Source organism: Lepidochelys kempii, chromosome 6 (assembly GCF_965140265.1).
Source record: "Lepidochelys kempii isolate rLepKem1 chromosome 6, rLepKem1.hap2, whole genome shotgun sequence".
Lineage (NCBI taxonomy): Eukaryota > Metazoa > Chordata > Testudines > Cheloniidae > Lepidochelys > Lepidochelys kempii.
In genome coordinates, this window is record NC_133261.1 from 58,061,803 (window position 1) to 58,083,493 (window position 21,691).

General features: G+C 44.4%; 1 protein-coding gene across 4 annotated transcripts in view; it reads left to right on the forward strand.

Moving 5' to 3' along the window:
- ACCS (1-aminocyclopropane-1-carboxylate synthase homolog (inactive)) overlaps nt 1-21,691 on the forward strand; it is an 86,805-nt gene that overhangs the window by 27,844 nt on the left and 37,270 nt on the right. The window contains exons 1-2 of one of the 4 annotated variants that reach the window (XM_073348053.1): nt 2,992-3,017; nt 3,652-3,790. The exons of 1 other annotated variant lie outside the window; for it this stretch is intronic. Coding sequence is in view for 1 of the 3 variants with exons in the window: in XM_073348050.1 (XP_073204151.1) it covers nt 18,383-18,446 (64 nt within the window). In the remaining 2 variants the exon portion in view is untranslated. Of the gene's footprint in view, nt 1-2,991; nt 3,018-3,651; nt 3,791-18,192; nt 18,447-21,691 lie in introns of those variants that run through there. 2 more of the 4 variants (XM_073348052.1, XM_073348050.1) reach the window with 2 other exon arrangements.

Consider the following 21,691-nt stretch of genomic DNA (forward strand, 5'->3'; position numbering starts at 1 on the left):
TATCCTGACCCAGCCAAGGCCCTGCACTTTGCTGGAGAGAAGAGAGGCAAGGCATGGAAGAACAAGCTGTTCCCTCATTTCAAGGAAGGAACATAACCCCACAGCCGTGATTGCAGTTACCAAGCACATCAAAGATTGCCTTTATAGTGCATAGTCCCCATCCAGTGACAATACCTCTGCTAAACTGGCAAGAGCCCCAGCTGGAGACATCTGTTCTGCACATACTAACAAGGGGTGCTGCGTGGAGAGAATTATAGGTCTCTTCCCTGCAATTACAGCCCTTATTTTGTCATTTTGCTTCTCTTCTTGTGGAATCAGCCAGCGATCTGTACTTGCTTTGTATTATTCCTTCCCCCCTCCCCCGGCTGCTGAGAGCTCGCGGCAGCTTGCCCCTGGCTGCTTTAGCAGGGCTGGCAGACCTGCTGCCTCCCTCTATATGACGTGGATCCAGCTGCTGCTAAAGTTTTCCTAGCCAAAAGCATCAGGCACCAGGGTTCACGTCTGAGAAATGCCGGCATGTGTTCAGCAGTGCTGGGAGATAGACCTTGAAGGTTCAATAACTTCTATTTGCTGCCTGCGCCAGATATGAAGACAAGTGGAGCTTGTCCGGGATGGCAGACATGTATATGTATGCATGGGGGCGTCATTTATATAGAGGGGGAAGGACACACTATAGAAGTCAGGTTCAAAGTGGTCAGGCAAGACATTTTTCTTTAATTTTGAAAAATCCTTTCTTTTCCTCACTGGTGTTTAAAATATCCCATTGGAAAACTCCACGCTGAAATTGCTTTCCTCATCATTTTTTCCCCTTCCGTCTAGTGGTTTGCAATTGTAGAGTCACTCTTTATTACATAGTTATGTGTGAGTACTGTGTTGCACGCACACTGGTTTGTGGGGCCTGTATGGTTCAAAGTACAATGGATCATGCAGGTTAAAGTCTAAAACACTGGAAGAAGTTGTATCTGACACACTTAACTATCCACATTATGCTTTTTCTTATGCTAATTCTGAATATTATTGCCAAAGCTTCCCCCAGAGATGGTACTTGCAGAACCCTCCGTTACACTAGGTAAAAGGTATTTGAAAGATCATTTTCAAAGCAGAGCTGTTTTTCTTAGAATATCTTAGGTAAGGAGTGACCCAGCCAGGAGGAGTGACCAGTATCATTTTACTGGGTTTAATCTAATATCTGAGAGACTAATTTTGCCATCCTTTCTTACATTGCATAGCACCTTACTGCATACGTGGCCCTCTGAAATCAGTGGGCCTGTCTGTACAGTAGGTTACCAGTCCACTTGAATGAGGGTGGTAAAATTAGAGTTTTTGGGGTATGTCTACACAGCAACTGGGAGGTGCAGTTCCCAGTATAGGTAGGCAGACTCCTGCCAGCTCCACTCAAGCAAGTGCACTAAAAATAGCAGTGTGGACGTTGTGGCACTGGCAGGGACTCAGGCTAGCCGCTGAAGTCCAAACCTGCCTGACCCCATGGGCATGAACCTATGCCACAGCGTTCACACTTTTATTTTTTAGTGCGCTAGCTTAAGCAAAGTTAGTGTGAGTCTGTCTAGCTGGGCTGGGAATCACACCTCTCAGCTGCAGTGTAGACCTATCTCTAACTGAGTGTGTTCACATATCACATCCGCTATCCAGTTCATGAGTGTCTGGATGGAAGAGGCCAAGGCCTAGAATGGGGTATCACAGGTCAGGACTGAATTGTGGGGGACTGGAATGGTGGGACAGAAGCACAGGTCAGGATTGAGCTGTGTCACAGAATTGATGAGGAGGAAGGCTGCACCTTACCTTGCCTGCATACTGCCTCTCTCCAGTCAGTGTTACTTTTATGAACACAAAATTTGCCCCAAATGGAAAATCTCCTTTAAGCTATAAACTGGAGTGAACAGATTGGCTGTGTGGAGCTTGATGTAGTAATGGGAAGACTCAGAGGAAGTTGGGATTCACTGAATAAGAACTTCCAAATACCTGGTGAGAACTCACAGGTTCGGCAGTTTTGGGGGCCAGGGATGGGGGGGATGCTGTGCAGTTCTGCAGATCTTTCTTCCTGATAGAACCAAGCCCAGGGGCATGGAATTACTGCCCAGCATGGCAGCTTTCTCTGCAGAGATGTTTCGGATCTTTAAAGCAACCTCAGTACTTTGCTCTTCCAACAAACAGGGGCCTGATGTTTCATAGAATCACAAAAGTTAGAAACAATATACAATATGCCTTTTCCCTCCAGCCCTGCAAATGCAAGCTCCTTCCCTTCATAACATTTTTTAGTGTCTTGTCCAGTCTATCTTAAAAATTCTCAAGCGATGGTGCTTCCACCATTCCCACAACTTAATACATATCACTGTAAGGCTAGCTTCCCTGATCTTTAATCTCCCCTGTCTTTATATCATCCCATTTGATCCTACTCTTACCCTGCCCATAATAGCACAAAATAATTCCTCTTCTATTTTTATTATTTGCACTCTTCCTACACTTTAGACTGTTATAAAGTCCTCCCTTAGTTGTCATTAAGCCAAGCTACAAAGATTTTTAGCTCTTTTAATCCTTCCTCATAACATAGCCCCTCTAGCTCCCTGATCATTTTTGGTTTTTTTCCCTGAACTCCCTCCTATTTTTTTCAATATCTCCCTGATAATATGATGCCCAGGACTGAGTGCAGTAAACCAGATGATGTCCCCCAGAGCCCTACCCAGAACTCTCTCTTCTCAGCTGCATGACATGATTTCTTTTGTAGCCGTATCTTATTGCAAATTCATTTTCAAAGGAACACCACCTCCTCCTGCAACAGAATGTAGATTTAAGCCTTCCAGGAGAGGTGGAGGAGACTTCTAGCAAATATAATCCCACAGTCTCTGTGGAAACCTTCCTCTCCCTATCACCACTGAAAGGGTAGATGTAAACACACCACTTATATATAAACAAGAAAATCTCTAGTACCATCAATGGCTCTACTGTTCCAGTTTTCAAGGAGATCGGATCTGTGATAATCAGCATCCAGACAGCCCAAGGTGAGAACCGAAGGTTTAAACCAATGGTGTGCAAAACTGCGGCGCACACCCCCACCCTCACCCCCAGTGTGGGCACAAGAGGTTCTCGCGGGGGCTGGGGGACAAAGAAACTGGGATCCTATTCCTGTGACACTGCATGGAATCTGGGAGACACTTTATGATATTGTTGTTACCAATATTATAAAATTGCAAGGAATCTGACCATGTAAGGTACCTGTGAAAATGCTATGATTTGCCAAGTATGACGATCTTGTTTATATGTTTGTATCACCTTTGTATTGTGAGTTATAGATAAGTAGGGTATATCTGCAGGGTATATTTCCAAACTTGTGCTGTGTTTCTGGGTGATACCCCCAGACAGATTGGCAGCAGCACTGCCTAGCCCGTTTGATGGCCAATCAAGGGTAATCAGCTGTACAATGAATCCATTGAAAGGAGCCGGGGGATACACCTTATGAGTCAGCAAGGCATGTAGGGGCAAGTTGGTGGACAGAACTCTAAGGCTTTTCCATGCCATGTGCTGCGAAACTTGTGTTTGGCATACAGGAAGTACAAGCCACATGGAAAGAGAAATATAAAGGGCAGCTGCATTATTTCCATTTTGTCTTCAATCCTTCCTGCTTCTTACCCCCAGAAGCAACTTTTCTACAAATGAAGCTCTGAACAAAGGACTGAATGGCCCATCCAAACTTTGGATGTGTTCCAGGGGGACTTGCAAGCCAGCCAACTGACTAATACTGCTAAGAACCTGACATATGGACTTCGAAGCATCTGTATGTATCTGATTGCTTTACCATTTAACAACTTTTCTTTTCTTTTCTTTTCTTTTCTTTTCTTTTCTTTTTTCTTTTTTCTAATAAACCTTTCGTTTTAGACATCACAGGATTGGCTGGCAGCATAGTATTTTGAGTAAGATCCAAAACTGTACTGACCTGGTAATGTGGCTGGCCCTTTGGGGTCAGAAGAACATTTTGTATAGTGAGCAGCATTTTTAGGTAACTTCTCACTGTACTGGATCTATGTCTGATTGGGAGCCAGAGAATTGGGAATGCAGTAAAGGGGGCAGTTTGATTTCTTTATTGGCTTCTTGAAAACCAGTGTCGGGGATCAGGAGCACAGTTTGTGACTGGTTGGTAAATCTAAATTCAGTGTTAACCACCAGTTTTGGGAGAATCTGCTATCCTTTTTGCAGCCTGGCATTTTCAGTGACGGCTGTCCCAGGCACCCTGAGTCACACTACCACAACAGCAGGAGCAGGATAAAAATAGAGTGGGTATTGTGGGGTGGGACGGGAGCTGTATTAAAAAAATAGTCTTTCCACTTGGCAAACAACATGAATGCCCCGGCCAGCAGCCGCTGCTCTCTGGCCACCCAGCTCTGAAGGCAGTACTGCCACCAGCAGTAGTGCAGAAGTAATGGATTACTTCAAATTACAAGTGATGGGGGGGGGGTGACAAATTCTATAAATGGTAAAGGGGGTGCGACAAAAAAAAGTTAGTATGTCACTGGGTTAAACCCCCAAAATGAGCAGTTGAATCAACTGATTGCATACTATATTATTGTACTATCACAGTGTATCAAGTAAGGTCTTTCATGAAAGCTTGTAGTGTTCTGAACTTGACGGTCATGAGATAGATTCATAACCACAGTCTGTATGTATATGCATTTATGTATATAGAAAACTCAGCTCATAACCTATACTACAATTTCAACCACACCTTATAGCAAGGACAGGTTTCAGAGTAACAGCCGTGTTAGTCTGTATTCGCAAAAAGAAAAGGAGTACTTGTGGCACCTTAGAGACTAACCAATTTATTTGAGCATGAGCTACAAAAGCTCATGCTCAAATAAATTGGTTAGTCTCTAAGGTGCCACAAGTACTCCTTTTCTTATAGCAAGGACAGGCACCTCTCAAGACAGGTGTTTACACAAAACCAGCTCCAAGTAACAACCCTTTGTCCAATGAAGAAGAGACAATGGGGGACCATTAATGTTAATGGGAAGACATTGAAGAGACAGGTTTCAGAGTAACAGCCGTGTTAGTCTGTATTCGCAAAAAGAAAAGGAGTACTTGTGGCACCTTAGAGACTAACCAATTTATTTGAGCATGAGCTTTCGTGAGCTACAGCTCACTTCATCGGATGCATGCTGTGGAAACTGCAGCAGACTTTATATATACACAGAGAATATGAAAAAATACCTCCTCCCACCCCACTGTCCTGCTGGTAATAGCTTATCTAAAGTGATCATCAGGTGGGCCATTTCCAGCACAAATCCAGGTTTTCTCACCCTCCACCCCCCCACACAAATTCACTCTCCTGCTGGTGATAGCCCATCCAAAGTGACAACTCTTTACACAATGTGCATGATAATAAAGTTGGGCCATTTCCTGCACAAATCCAGGTTCTCTCACCCCCTCACCCCCCTCCCAAAAACCACACACACAAACTCACTATCCTGCTGGTAATAGCTCATCCAAAGTGACCATTCTCCCTACAATGTGCATAATTAAGGTGGGCCATTTCCAGCACAAATCCAGGTTTTCTCACATCCCCCCCACCCCCATACACACACAGACTCACTCTCCTGCTGGTAATAGCTCATCCAAACTGACCACTCTCCAAGTTTAAATCCAAGTTAAACCAGAAAATCGGGGGGGGGGGGTAGGAAAAAACAAGAGGAAATAGGCTACCTTGCATAATGACTTAGCCACTCCCAGTCTCTATTTAAGCCTAAATTAATAGTATCCAATTTGCAAATGAATTCCAATTCAGCAGTTTCTCGCTGGAGTCTGGATTTGAAGTTTTTTTGTTTTAAGATAGCGACCTTCATGTCTGTGATTGCGTGACCAGAGAGATTGAAGTGTTCTCCGACTGGTTTATGAATGTTATAATTCTTGACATCTGATTTGTGTCCATTTATTCTTTTACGTAGAGACTGTCCAGTTTGACCAATGTAAATGGCAGAGGGGCATTGCTGGCACATGATGGCATATATCACATTGGTGGATGTGCAGGTGAACGAGCCTCTGATAGTGTGGCTGATGTTATTAGGCCCTGTGATGGTGTCCCCTGAAAACCCCTCCAACGCATTATTAAGGATCTACAACCTATCCTAAAGGATGACCCAACACTCTCACAAATCTTGGGAGACAGGCCAGTCCTTGCCTACAGACAGCCCCGCAACCTGAAGCAAATACTCACCAACAACCACATACCACACAACAGAACCACTAACCCAGGAACTTATCCTTGCAACAAAGCCCGTTGCCAATTGTGCCCACATATCTATTCAGGGGACACCATCACAGGGCCTAATAACATCAGCCACACTATCAGAGGCTCGTATACCTGCACATCCACCAATGTGATATATGCCATCATGTGCCAGCAATGCCCCTCTGCCATTTACATTGGTCAAACTGGACAGTCTCTACGTAAAAGAATAAATGGACACAAATCAGATGTCAAGAATTATAACATTCATAAACCAGTCGGAGAATGCTTCAATCTCTCTGGTCACACAATCACAGACATGAAGGTCGCTATCTTAAAACAAAAAAACTTCAAATCCAGACTCCAGCGAGAAACTGCTGAATTGGAATTCATTTGCAAATTGGATACTATTAATTTAGGCTTAAATAGAGACTGGGAGTGGCTAAGTCATTATGCAAGGTAGCCTATTTCCTCTTGTTTTTTCCTACCCCCCACCCCCGATGTTCTGGTTTAACTTGGATTTAAACTTGGAGAGTGGTCAGTTTGGATGAGCTATTACCAGCAGGAGAGTGAGTTTGTGTGTGTATGGGGGTGGGGGGGATGTGAGAAAACCTGGATTTGTGCTGGAAATGGCCCACCTTAATTATGCACATTGTAGGGAGAATGGTCACTTTGGATGAGCTATTACCAGCAGGATAGTGAGTTTGTGTGTGTGGTTTTTGGGAGGGGGGTGAGGGGGTGAGAGAACCTGGATTTGTGCAGGAAATGGCCCAACTTTATTATCATGCACATTGTGTAAAGAGTTGTCACTTTGGATGGGCTATCACCAGCAGGAGAGTGAATTTGTGTGGGGGGGTGGAGGGTGAGAAAACCTGGATTTGTGCTGGAAATGGCCCACCTGATGATCACTTTAGATAAGCTATTACCAGCTGGACAATGGGGTGGGAGGAGGTATTTTTTCATATTCTCTGTGTATATATAAAGTCTGCTGCAGTTTCCACGGTATGCATCTGATGAAGTGAGCTGTAGCTCACGAAAGCTCATGCTCAAATAAATTGGTTAGTCTCTAAGGTGCCACAAGTACTCCTTTTCTTATTGAAGAGACAAACGCTCTTCAATCAAGAAGGATTTCCACACTAAATAAACATGAGTCACCATGGCCTAAGAGAAGAAAAATAAAAAAGAGAAAAAAAGCCTTTTAAAAGCAGGCTTGTGTCTGAATTTTGGGATCCAGAAACTGAGGGACAGTCACTTGGCAGGTGCTGTCTGTGAAATGCTGGATCCCCTCTATGGCATGGGATATGCTGGGAAACTGTTCAGAGGCAAGAGAGAACTTTTTTTTTAGATAAAATCCCTTTTCTAATACTAGAAGTGTAAAGCCTGAGGTTGTGCCTTTGTTTTCTGTGTAACTTTTATGTGTTTGTTTTCCCCTTACTGTTTCATCTTTGAATCTGTGGTTTTTCTATGAAACAAACCTTCTGTTCATTTTTACCCCTCTGTTCTGCTAACTGTGTGTCAAAGTAGGCTGGTGGTTGGGGGGACTGGTTTCATGCCTTTAGAGGGTGACGAATTGGCAGGAAAAGTCCGAGTGTCTGGTAGTTAAGAACTTGGGGAATATGGATTTAGGAAGACTCAGGACTGGAAGGGCTGTTGGTGTTGGTGTTACCCTGCAAGGAGTACTTGTGGCACCTTAGAGACTAACAAATTTATTTGAGCATCCGATGAAGTGAGCTGTAGCTCACGAAAGCTCATGCTCAAATAAATTGGTTAGTCTCTAAGGTGCCACAAGTACTCCTTTTCTTTTTGCGAATACAGACTAACACGGCTGCTACTCTGAAACCTGCAAGGAGTGACTAGGCTGGTGGAAGCCAGGGTGAGATCTTGTGCGTGTGTACAAGCTACTAGTGTCAGGGGTCTGAACAAAAGCTGCACAACAAAAGGCACCCAAGGTTACAGAGCTGGCAGTAACAGAACCCCTTACTGGATGATCCCCAAAATATCACAGTTTTCCCTTCCCTTGGGTCCTGTTTCTCTTCTGATCCTCATAGTGCTCTGGGGAAGAGCAACTAATGGACCAATACAACCATTTGGAAGGGAGCATGACTCCCTTCAAAGAGTCTCAGTGCTGACATTTTTGGTAACGCTGTGGTAGCTATTTTCATTTCTGGGCAATTTTGACTGCGGATACCAGGCCTTTGTGGCCCCATACTGGAGGCTCTGTTACACCCTGCCCTAGAAAACAATTAGCAGTGAGGAAAACAGCAGCCATTTTGGGAACCAGTGAGATCTGGTCATCCAGAAGACAGAAGGGCTAGGAACTAGCAAAAGCCAATTAAGACCCACCAGGCTGAAATAAAAGGAGCTGCCTGCTGCCAGAGAAACCAGGCAGGGCCAGGGTCTCTTGCTGGCCACAGTCAGTGGCAGGGGCTAAGAAGGAACTTCGCTGATTCCGTCCCAGAGAGAGAGTTTAACCTAGAAAGGGTAAGAATTGATTTTGTTTATAATTGGCCCAGAAGACAAGGAACAGTTTCAATTTTTGAGTTTGTTATTAGGGGTTTTGGAGTATGTGACCTGGATGGAGGGCCAAGACACAGAAGACTCACCGAGACAGGCTGATAGCTTTCAGGGGTGCTGGTAGCCAAAGAGAAAGGCACTGCTCAATAGGTGAGTGCAACCCACCACAGCAATGCTTTGTAAGTTGCATGGTCTGTATTAATGTTCTCTCACTGCAGAGGCTGTGCCATGTATGAACTGTCAGACTGCATTTTCTGGAGAAAATAATCCAGATCAAAGCTTGATGCATCCAAACTGAAGGTGTTTTGGGTCTCTCAGTGGGAGAGAGGGGGATATAACATAAGTTATCCTTCTGTAAAGATCTCAGTTATTTACAAACAACAATTGACTTAGCTTCACAATTCCCTGTGAAGTAGGTAAGTGTAGTTATTCCTATTTTACAGATGGTGAAACTGAGACATGTTAAGGGACTTGCCCATGGTTAAACAGCCAGTGAATGGCAGAGATGAGATTAGAATGCAGAAGTCCTGATTCCCTGTCCCTTGCTCCAACCACTCGATTACCCTTCGCCTTAGTACAAATGGTAGAAACGATTGCCTTTGCTGGGTGAAGGTTTCAGAGTCTGCACCAGCAAACTATAGCCTCCAAACTTTCAGACAAAACGTTTTCTGCATGGCAACAGTAAACTCAAACTAAAAGCCCTAAGAATGAGCAGGGAAGGGGAGGGAAGGAACGGCTGGAACAGGGAAGAGGCCATTCCAAGTCTTACAGAAGGTTGAGAAAAGGAAACACTTTTCCCGCGCTGTTTGGCCAAAGAGAAAGAGGGGTGACAAAAGGGTCAAATTCAGCTTACACAGCTCCCTCTTTCAGGCATCTGGCCCAATGGCAGGAGAGCTGGGGTGATTAGGCTGAGTTTTTGGCACGTACTCTGGGGACCAACAACTGTCACTGACTTCCTGGCTCTCTTTAAACATGCAGCTGGACAATTCTCGTGTCCTGCTGGTCTGGCCCCATCTGCTCTTTGTTTATGCTGTGATACACTCCACCTGACCCAGGATGACAAAACTTCAAACTCACCCTCCTGTTACAAATCTTCTCCATTGAATATATTATCCTTTGTCTTAGTGCCCAGTTTGGTGTGAGTCTGTAATAAACCTGCTAAAGAGTTCCCACACTCTCTAAGATGGGATTGTGCGATGTATGAGAATAAACAGGCATAAGCCAGTGGTTTTGATCACTGGGATCTTGGCCCAAAGCTTGAACTGAACAAAATTTTCTCTGAGGTTTGAAAAAGTTCAGTTCACTTTTTTTCCCCTTGATTTTTTAAATGTTTATTCTTAATGTCCCCATATCTTCAGAGATCTAAACTGCCGCCCCGAAATCCCACACAATAGGCCCTTTCTACAATATTCCCAGGCAGGAGCAGGAAATATGGAGTAATCTCAGGTTTTCCAACCTGAGTACTCTAGGATCTTATAGGTTTTCCAGCCTGAGTACTCTAGGCCACACAGGTTCAGAACAGACCGAGATGGGCCTGAGTGGCAAAGTTCAACTCCTCCTCCAGGGTTTTGATTTGGCTTCATTACAGAAGTCTTGATATTATGATGTTTGGTTTGGGCCCCATCTCTGCTTGTGGTCAGGATCCAGACTTTCAGGTAGATGTCTGAAAGAAAGTTCCAGATCTACTCCTGACTAGTCCTTACACAGAAATGGGAGTAGAGATCAAAACACCTCTGGATGTTCTGATCACATGGATGTTCACTATCCTTGCAGGATGTGCCATCCACGTTCCACTTTTGCTTCTGTTGAGGTTTGCATTGAGTGTCAAGTTTGAACACCCATTCTATCCCCCAAAGTTAAGTACCCAAAGCAAAATTCAGGCCAAACCTCTTGGCTCTGCACATTGTCTACCCGGAACAGTGAGGCTTGATCAAAACTTGATCCAACCCTGGCAAAAAGTTTGTGAACTTAATGTAAGGGGACTGTTGCCCCGTTACTAACATTCAGTGGGGGTGTTTTAGTTGCTATCTCCCAGTACTAAAAAGGGGGAAGGGTCGATGGGGAATCAGGACCCTGAGACTGACAGCCCTCAGGAACAATGGGGAGAGGCCAATGTTCCAGGTGAGCCTGAATGACAGGGCGGGCAGGCTAATCAGAGAGTCAGGAGGCCAGGGAGGTCCCATTCTCCGTGTGAGCTGGATTTGCCTGGGTCAGACAGAGTGGGGCTGAGCTAAGGGGAAAGCAGGGGCCCAAGCTAAGCTGGGGAGCAGAGCTGTGCCAGATCCAGAGGGACCAGAAAAGCAGCCCAGAGAGAGCAGACCCTGTCCTGGGAGCAGAGCTGCAGCCCCAAAGCCAGAGGCACAGCCCAGAGAGAGCAGACTTGCCCTGGGAGGACAGCTGCAGCAACCAGAGCCAGAGAGGCCAGAAAAGCAGCCCAGGAAGCCGGTCAGTGCTGGGAGCAGAGTCACAGAAGCAGCCTGCAGAGCAGACCTGTTCTGGGAGCAGAGCTGTAGCAACCAGAGCCAGAGGGGCCAAAGAAGCAGCCCAGGGACTGGAGGCAGAGCAGCGGCAGTGCAGAGACAGAGTGGTGCAGCTGGGGCTGGAGCAGTCTGGAGCTGGGTGCGGTGAGCAGCTGGGGAAACCTAGGGGGACCCTGGGCAGCGGGGCCAGTTCAGGGAGATGCCTCAGCCAAGAGTCTCTGCAGGCCAGGCTTGGATCGTCACCCCGACAGGGCGGGGGCGTTACTGGGAAGAGGGGTCCTACCACTTAGAGCCTGAGAACGTGTGGCCACCACCAGAGCGAGCGTCCAACCCACAGCATCACTGCAGCACAGCCAGGGACTGAGAAGAAGGCCTGGGACTTACAAGGAACAGACTGTGGACTGCCCTGATGTTCCAGAGACACTGTTTGTGATGTTCCCTGCCACAGAGCAGGGTGATATGTTTCCTTTAACCTTTCCCATTTTTGCTTATTCTTTTTAAAATTAATTGTTGATTAAATAACTTGCATTTGCTTTAACTTGTATGTAATGGTCAGTGGGTCAGAGAAGTGCCCAGTGCAGAGAGAGTACCCCGGAGTGGGGACACCCTAGCACCCCTGTCCGAGGTGACCACAGCAGGGTTGGGGGTCGAGCCCCCCAGGAATCCTGGGCCCAGCCTTGTTGGGGTTACGAGGACTCTGCCAGACAGGAGAGTGGAAGAGGAGTCCTCAAGGGCAGGGAGGCCACTGGGTAAAGGAAGTGGGAACAAGGACTCAGATCCTTTCGCTAGCCCACTTCACCGGGGTAGTGCAGAAGCCAGGAAAGTTCCCCACAAGAGCAGGACTATTTCCCCGCTTACATTAAGCACACCTGGCTTGAGCTTCAGGTTTGTAACAAAATCGCAAACCTGCTGAGCTTCAAATGGTTCCAAGTTCTGTTAGGAAGGTTTCACCCAGCTGCTGGGCTAAATTACAACATAGTGTTAGTTTTTTATTGATTAGTCAGTGTACTCTGTGCTATACAATAAAAAGGGAAAGACAAGCTCCCTACTCTCAAATGGCCTGTAATCTAAATGAATGGGTAAGAGACCAGGCATAATCTTTTCTCCCAAGTGCACTGGGAATTTTTGTTCATAAATGTAATTTGTTTGGAAAAAGGTCGCTGAAGAAATGAATTTTGAAGAGGTTGAGTGGCATGCACAGTGGCCCAATGCATCCTTGGTGTAACTCTATTGATGTCAGCTCCCAGTGCCTTATGCAATCCGGGATCATTGCTTCTAGTTCATATTCTCTGCCTGTATTTGTATGGTCTTGTATCTGGTTCATGCTTTTGTTACTGCAGCTGTGTGCTGGGCTGACTGTTTCAGTGATTTCCCCCACAATCATCACTCCCTTGCACGCATCCTCAATTCCTTCTCTGAAGCTCTGTGATTGTTCTAATAAGTGCATATTTCCCAGCTTGGCTCCCTGTTCCTAGACTAATTTATATGACTATTATCCTCTTTGTTGGTGCCAGTTTACTGTGAATGCAGAAATTTCATCATTATGATCTGAGCTATTCTTTAAAATGCCAAAGTAGCTAAATAGTGAATAGAAAATGCCATTTGTTTATTAAAACTCAGCAATCAAAAATGCTGCCCTTTGATGGATCTGACTTGTGGGGCTGAGTCTCCTCATAATGTGTGGAGTAGATAATGGGATCCTGCAAACCGTTGTGCTTCTGGGGAGACAGGTAGGGGACAGCATTACCAGGCTACAGCAGGTACAGCTGTGCAAATGCTGTCATGGACAAAGCTCTGCTCAGATATTAGCAGATTTTGCAGCTCATATTGATCAGTAGGAGGAAGATAAGTGAAAATCAAAGGCATAGGAATTGAGGAAGGAAACATGGATTTCATTCAGTAAAGCTGTGCTAGAAATCCAAATGCCCATCATGACTATACCAAACTATTGCTCTGTGTTGCTGCTCTGGTGGGAATTGAACATAGTAATTGCCGTACTAGATCAGACCAATGGTTAATTTACTCTAGTATCCTGTCTGTAGCAATGACTGGTATCTGCTGCTTCAGAGGATGATGTAAAACTCCCATGTAGGCAAAACTATGCCTGCAGGGGAAGTTTCTTCCTAATTCATGCTGCAATGTTATTTTTGCTATTATACAAATGCCTAACAGATTTTTTTAAATCATACTAAGCATTTTTCTTTAGACTGTAAGCTCTCTGAAGTAGAGACTGTCTTTCTAGTTACTGTGAAGTCCCTAGCACAAATCTGTGCATCACAAAAATAACAAATGGTAATAATTTACTTCAATATTTTGTGACTGGAAGTTCCACAGGTGAATTATGTGCTCTGTGAGCGGGAAAAATCCTTTTATCAGTTTTAAATTTCTTATCTTTTCAATTTAATTGGGTGCCCTCTTGTTCTTGCATTAAAATAAAGGGTAAGTAGGTGTGCTTAACTGACCTTGTCTACAGCAAGGCTTATTGTGGATACCCCATTATATCCCCTTTTATTCACTTCCTTTATAAACTAAACAATTCAAATCTTTTAATATCTCTTTTCATATGGGAGTCTTTCCAAGCCTCTAATAATTTTTGTTGCCCTTTTTCTATTTTTCTGCTATATCCTTCTTGAGATGAGTTGACCAAAACTGAACACAACATTCTAGATGAGGATATATCAAAATTTACAAAATGGTTTTATAATATTTTCAGCATTGTATGTATTCCTAAGCTTGCTTGCTTGCTTTTTTTTTTACTACGGCTAAGAACTGAGCTGATATTTTCATTGAGATATCCACAGTGATGCCTGGATCTCGTCTCAGGAGTGGTTATATTTCATTTACAAACCATCAATGTGCATGAATAGTTCAAAGTGGATATTACTCTGCACTCTTCTCTGCTAAATTTTATCTGTTCTCATGTTGCCCAATTGCCTCATTGGCGGGCCTTCTGAGGCTCCTTACAATCTTCCTGGCTTCATATCATTAAGTAACACCTGTTCAAATTCAGATCATTGGAGTACTTCACTATTTACCTCCTTCCACGTTGAAAACGTCCACTTATTCCTGCTCCTTGCTTTCTGTCTTGTAGCTGAATTCATGATATTCCACTGAGTATGCTGGACTTCTCTGGATTGGTATTTCTGTCCCAGTATAACATAGGTAGAGGAAGACTGTATTTTATCAGCAATTCGTCTATCCTTAGGAATGATCACTACAGCAATCTGTTATAGTTACTGCTTTTTAATAGGAATATGGCTGATTTGCTCATTAAATTTTTTATACAAATGATAGAGTATCAACCTACTTGCTTCCTGGATGTACTTTTCACCTTGACTCACTGAAGGTGCTGGATGGCTCAGGGGATTGGGAAAGGATAATGGACCCTTTAACACTAATAATTCAAACTCTAGTTTGAATCCTCCAAGGGTCAGTAGTGAGCAAGTTACCATCTGACGTTTTATCAGTGGTTTTGAGAAGCCAGGTGTCCCCATCCCAAAAGCCATCATCACAATTGCTACTCTTGTGGACCATCTCAACAGGGAGACCAAGGTTCGAAGGAAGGATGGAGACTGAGTTCCCCTTCCCACCTGCAGGAGGGGGTGGAGCACCTTCTGTTTACCCTAAACCATTAGTAAATATTATTATTTATTATTTATTTTTTCAAGTTACTATAACACGAATATCAGCTCTGGAAGCTGGCCTCCCTTGGTCTGATCGTTCTAGGCCTCCATTCGCAGTGTTATGGTTTATGGGAGATGAGGAACACTCTTATGAAAGTCACTGTTGAGGTAAACTTTGCAGGCCCAGGCTCCTCACATTGAGCTGTCCAGTATTGGAGACCGGAGACAGTGACATGTGGTTACATTGAAACTAAGAGAGAATTCCTATAAACAGGGCCAAATGCAGCAGAAAAATTTCCCATATAAGGCAACATGCTTATACCTGTTAGTTTGCATTTGTCTTGCTGGCGGGTTTGAGCTTGTGCTGGCACCCACGGCTTTTTACATTCTTTTCCATGTATCGTTTTCTCCCCTCCTCCTTCCCTCCCTTAATTTTTATGTTTTGAACTAAAGCTGGACACAGCAGCTGACACATTTGAGCTCCCCCCCCCCAGTCTCCCGTCTCTTATTTATGTCTGTAAATGTTTTGTTTTATCTGAAGTGAATTTGCCAGAGAAATGTTGGGCCCAGCTCCAGGCAACCCCATTTCCTTCTTCCATCTCAAGACATTCCTGAGTCTTGCAGCACAAACTTGCACAGCTAAATATTTAGAAGAAAGCAGAGGAGCTGTGTCCCTCAGGGGAACAGAGTGTCACTTGGGATGAAATGGGCTAACTAGCTGGGTGCCAGGAGAAGCTGTATCCTGCTGTTCTATGCATGGGTCTGGGACAGCTTGGAAGAGGCTTATATTCAAGTCTTACCTAATGTGATAAATGCACCTTCCCAATTGACCCTCTTGCCAGACGTGAGGTGTCACCTTTTTCAACTTCTCTTCTGGACATAGAATATGTAAATGCCATGTTTTGATGGTGGTACCTCAGCCCCAAAGGCATTTTGGGACTTTCCCAGCCTGCAAGCCCTGTCAGCATTAGGATTGCCCTATGAAAATGGGATGGGTGGTTGGGGGCCCAAATTCCCCTTTGTCCCACAGAGACTGGCTCTTCTGTCGCTCTTATCATGACAGTGCTACTCCTTTGGTCTTCTGTAGCAATTTCCACTGGAGAATCTTAAAGTACTTTTCAGACACTAGGCTGAAAATCAGAATTAAGCCTTGGTGACATAGAAGTTGGTCAGTGCATAGGCTGGTCTCCTGCATAGGGCTAAATTTCATCTACTAATATGGCTGATAACCGCTCCCAGAGTTTCAGAGAAGCATCAGGACTTTGGTGCTTGTCTGAACCAAACTTCAAACCACCAGATATCACTCATCCATAAAAATGACCCTCCATGCTCCATAACCACCTCTAGACAGAGGGGCAGTAAGAGGAAAATTAAAGTAGCAATAGAGTTTCTGGAAACAGGGTACTGGAAATAAAGGGCCAAGTTTCCCTCCCTTAGAATGGAGTACCTGGATGAATGGACTCTAAGGTGGATAGAAAGTTGGCTAGATTGTTGGGCTCAACGGGTAGTGATCAATGGCTCCATGTCTAGTTGGCAGCCGGTATCAAGTGGAGTGCCCCAAGGGTCGGTCCTGGGGCCGGTTTTGTTCAATATCTTCATAAATGATCTGGAGGATGGTGTGGATTGCACCCTCAGCAAGTTTGCAGATGACACTAAACTGGGAGGAGAGGTAGATACGCTGGAGGGTAGGGATAGGATACAGAGGGACCTAGACAAATTGGAGGATTGGGCCAAAAGAAATCTGATGAGGTTCAACAAGGATAAGTGCAGAGTCCTGCACCTAGGACGGAAGAATCCCATGCACCGCTACAGACTAGGGACTGAGTGGCTCAGCAACAGTTCTGCAGAAAAGGACCTAGGGGTGACAGTGGACGAGAAGCTGGATGTGAGCCAACAGTGTGCCCTTGTTGCCAAGAAGGCCAATGACATTTTGGGATGTATACAGCAGATCGAGGGATGTGATCGTTCCCCTCTATTCGACATTGGTGAGGCCTCATCTGGAGTACTGTGTCCAGTTTTGGGCCCCACACTACAAGAAGGATGTGGAAAAATTGGAAAATGTTCAGCGGAGGGCAACAAAAATGATTAGGGGACTGGAACACATGACTTATGAGGAGGGGCTGAGGGAACTGGGATTGTTTAGCCTGCAGAAGAGAAGAATGAGGGGGGATTTGATAGCTGCTTTCAACTACCTGAAGGGGGTTCCAAAGAGGATGGATCTAGACTGTTCTCAATGGTAGCTGATGACAGAACAAGGAGTAATGGTCTCAAGTTGCAGTGGGGGAGGTTTAGGTTGGATATTAGGAAAAACTTTTTTTCACTAGGAGGGTGGTGAAACACTGGAATGCGTTACCTAGGGAGGTGGTGGAATCTCCTTCCTTAGATATTTTTAAGGTCAGGCTTGACAAAGCCCTGGCTGGGATGATTTAGTTGGGGATTAGTCCTGCTTTGAGGAGGGGGTTGGACTAAATGACCTTCTGAGATCCCTTCCAACCCTGATATTCTATGATACCTCCATTGATTTCTATGGAATCACTTTGTATTTAAACCTGCTTGACAGAGCAAACTTTGGTTGCTAGTGTATATTTACCCTACCTGTTAATGACAAGGATATGTTAAATCTCCCAGATGCCCTCTGTTTGTCACTGAGGTTTTAACACCTCTTTATTGAGCAAGAACAATGATGTGTGTGACCCGTTGTTCACTGGCTGGCATAAGGACTCAAAATGCTATGGGAGCACTGAGGACAAACACAGCACAGCTACTCTGATTGTCCAAGATATCCAGGCAAATATTCTCTTGCTTGCTTTTTTTTGTTTGTTTGAAAGTGGGGTGTAAAACAGAGGGATATTGTCAATTTTAATGTGTCTGTTTTTCTTACATAACTGTAGTATGATAGAAAAGCTTATGGAATTTTTGTGTTAAGTTTCAATTATAAGTGTTTTGTAAATAAAATGAAAGCCTCACAATAGATTAGTCTCGCAGTGAAATTGAATAGAAGTGAAGCTGACAGATTTCACTATCCAAGCAGATTGCAAATATCAGAGTCAACTCTGGTGGAAAAACAAATGATACTCTTAACCTTTTGTCCATTTTAATAATCCATAGTGGTGGTATAAGGACCACACGGAGTGACATTTTTATTGCATATTTTTTTTTATTTTGGTACTGTCCCTTTAGCCACCATAGCAACTGGAGACGTTTGTGCTGGGTGTATTATTAAATGAGAATAAAGAATGGAGCCAAAGGGGTGAAACTCGTAAGTGACATTTAGTGACGTCCTCCCCTCCTAGAAACTTCTCTTTAAATAATTGTGATTATTTTGGGAGTGGAGAGGGGGGCCTTGGCTGCCTAATCATGGGAGCACCTGTGCTTTTCCCCTTGTTTCTGTTTGAAAGCCTCCCAGCGTGTTCTGTGTGGGGAGAGCATTTTAGCTTGCACTGGCGTCTGGGGAGATGCCTGTAGTGGTCTCCTTCTCTGTCTTCCCCAGTGGTTTGGACCTCAGGGGATGAAAGGTGGAATTATGAAGCAAAATGATGACTCCTAGTGTGTCCCAGAAGGCTTCCTGCTCCCATGCTTTCCTTGCTTGGAGATCGTGTAAGTGATAGACGATTCTGTTTCCCTTGCAGGAGTCAAGCAACTATAGTCATTTAGCTGAATTCCTGATTCAAAGGTTAGTGACACAAAAGAGATTTGGAGTGGTTTAAAACGGAGTGCTACTCATTTAAACAGATCACAACTAGCTTGATCAGACTTGGCTGCTTTCTGAAAGATCAGGGAGGTATCATTTTCAGACATGGGGCATCATTCTCTCTGCATCCAGAGAGGGTCACAGAGAGCTAACCAGGAGATTTAGTTTGCAAAGCTTGATGTCCACACTGGCTCTCTGAACATGATCATCTTCTGGTTGTGTCTATCTTTCTGTGATTGAAAACTGTTGTGTGCCTGAATTTAGAAATTGTGAATGATGTCAAATTGAGATGGGGGGCAAAGAAATCACATCCTATCCATGGGCAAGGGCTGGACAAGCCTTCCCATGCTGCCTGCCAATGTGCTCGTTCGTCCTCTCCCTCCCTCCCCTGACATGAAGAGTCCAGTTCTACATGTGGGAGGATAAGTCTCCATGGCTTCTCTGCTGACAATAGTGCTGGTAGATTTTGCGATATGCACACCTCTCCACAGAGAACTGTACTGAGAACCACTTCACAAAGGCCATCAAAATTTGGGGGCACTGTTGACCCAAGATTGGGTTGCAGCTAAAACTGACCTCAGAAAGCAAAGGCGGTGATATATATAATGATGATGTATAAGCTTCTAGTGTGAGGTTTAATGTGTGCAGCCTTCAGAGACTGTCCTCTTCAGTCTCTTGTGGCAATTTATCACAGAACTTTTAAGAAAGGAAGAGAACCTAAGCTTTTGGAAGGGCAGGTTTAAATGTTTAAGTCAAGGATGAGCAGGACACTTGCACAGTGTATAGTAAAATGACTGGAGAGGGACTAGGTGGCTGTGGGAATGGGATATAGAGCATTTCACCTGTAAACCACTAAACCTAATCCATCTCAGATTAGTAGTGGCTACAGGTCATTGACCACTGGTGAGTATGTGTTACAAGTCCCCCTCTGTGCTTGATCTGCAGAGGGTGTGAGTCTGCTACAGCCCCATCTAGAATACTTTATCTCAAGCAGCAGCACCTCGTATGCTTTTAGCTCTGGAGGTCCGCAGTTCAGTCCCGAGTGTGTCAGCCAAGGTGGTGGCCATCCAGTCACTCTGTGACAGTTGTTCAAATGGCAGATGTGAACTGAGTTGGGTCTCTGTTCCTATTGAACAATATCCGTATCACAAAAAACACTGTTACAACAGATACAAACCAGCCTCCCCATTTGAAGTCTTACCAGAGGCACCTTGGACAGAAGTAGTTAGAGACTGAACAAACTTCTTACACCCCAGTGGTGACCTTCCAGTTCAAAATTGAGTCACATTCTTAGGGCAGTGTTGGGGAAGCTTCCACTCTGACAGGTCATGATGTACCTGAACTGGGGATAAACAGGGGACTTTGGTTCCCTGACCTGATTTATGAGCACCAAATTCACTTTACCGTTCTTTATGGAAATGGACAACATGTTTGGCTGCCACCACTACATATAATACATTTGTAAAATGGTACAATGCATGTCAACAGGATTTTAAACATAAAGGAGTAGAGATTTGCATTTTGTAGACTAAGGATCCTGCCTAGAGTAGTGGGTGTTGAGTTGCAATGGGACCTTTACTGGGGTTGGAACGTGAGGTTTCAAACATTCCCAGACACCTTGGGATTGGAGTTCTTAGACTGCTGTCCAAAATCGGGATTTTATCTCTGCAGAGTCCCCTGTTGTCTTTAGGATTTGAGTTTTGGAGGTGGTATCATCATTGGGACTGGAATCCCTTGGAGGACTGGCAAGATCCCTCACATCCAGATCAGTGAGCAATCAAGTAGCCTTTTATGTAAAGTTTTAAGAAAATCTTTAAAGTTTTAGAAACTGTTAATGATGTTGAAAACTACTGTCAAGGTCTTCAAAATTCATCACTGCTTAGGTTTCAAAACAGTTCAGTAAACATTGTACAGTTAAAGTGACCAAATGTGCTGTAGTCAGTAATGAGACTAAGTACTTAAAGAAAGACTGGGGTTTGCCAAAAGCTATCTGCCATTTCTTTACTTAGCCTAATACAAACTCCTACAGGTTTAGGGGGAATTGGATTTGCCAACGGTAACTCTAGCTTTTCTAAATATTCTCAAATCTTGTGGTGATCACTACATTACTAGGATTAATAACCAGTTCATGTGTTCCTCTTTAATACCTCAGTGCAGTGCCCATATGACACTAAGCAAATGCAGAGGGATGCTTCCTGTTAAGGGAGTATGTGTGAGATTGTCACACAGACTCCTCTATCAGGTGCATGACACCATCTAGTTTTAATGAAGAAACCTGTCAAACTAAACAAACATGAAAAGGAACAGGACTTTCCCTAGAGCACCAGGATGGCAAAAGTAAAACAAGAGGTGTGTCCAGGGCTCGTAAGCAAAATATCAGCGACTACCCACGAATACACTTCTACTACTGCTCATGGATTTAACAGGTAAAAGCAAAAAGTCTATATCTTCTTATCGCTTTAGTTGCTTCTGCTCCAAATTGTAGGTCTCAGTTTTCATTTGTTTGTTAAGACAATGAGGCCCAACTCACTTCTAGTGAAGGATGATCTTGCAGTTGAGGCACTGAATTGGGACAACAGAGACATGAGTTCAGTTTCCACATTGGCCACGAACTTTCTGTGTGACCTTTAGCAAGTCACTTAATTTTGCTTGCCTCAGTTTCCTCATTGTAACATTATGGTTGTGTTGTGAGGCTCAATTAATTAATGTTTGTGAGGCAGTTGGGTGTTACAGTAGCCTTTCCAGATAGGAAGGAAATGAGGCGCCTACCCACTATCCTTTAGCAGCTTTGCCTTCTTTTATTTTGAAAACGTAATGACTGGCTGTATAGACCTGTAGCAGGGTCCTCTTCAGTGCTGGAATCTGAATGTCATGGGGTCCTTTGGGTTGCAGGGACCTGGGACATGGGGGTCTAACCTTCAAATGCATCTTGGAGTGTCCTTTTCAGGGCTGTGATTTGATTTCTGGAACATAGATGCCCTTCTTTCTAATGTTGCTATCTGAGTTGAAGTGGTAGAGAGGGGCCTCTGCCAATCTGATTTCAGGAGCTGCGCCAGTCAACCCATTAAGCAATCCTTAATTCACCTTCCTGAGCAGCCGGACAGCAGTAGTTTCCCTCAAGTATTCTCAGGAAGCTGACATGGAGATAATG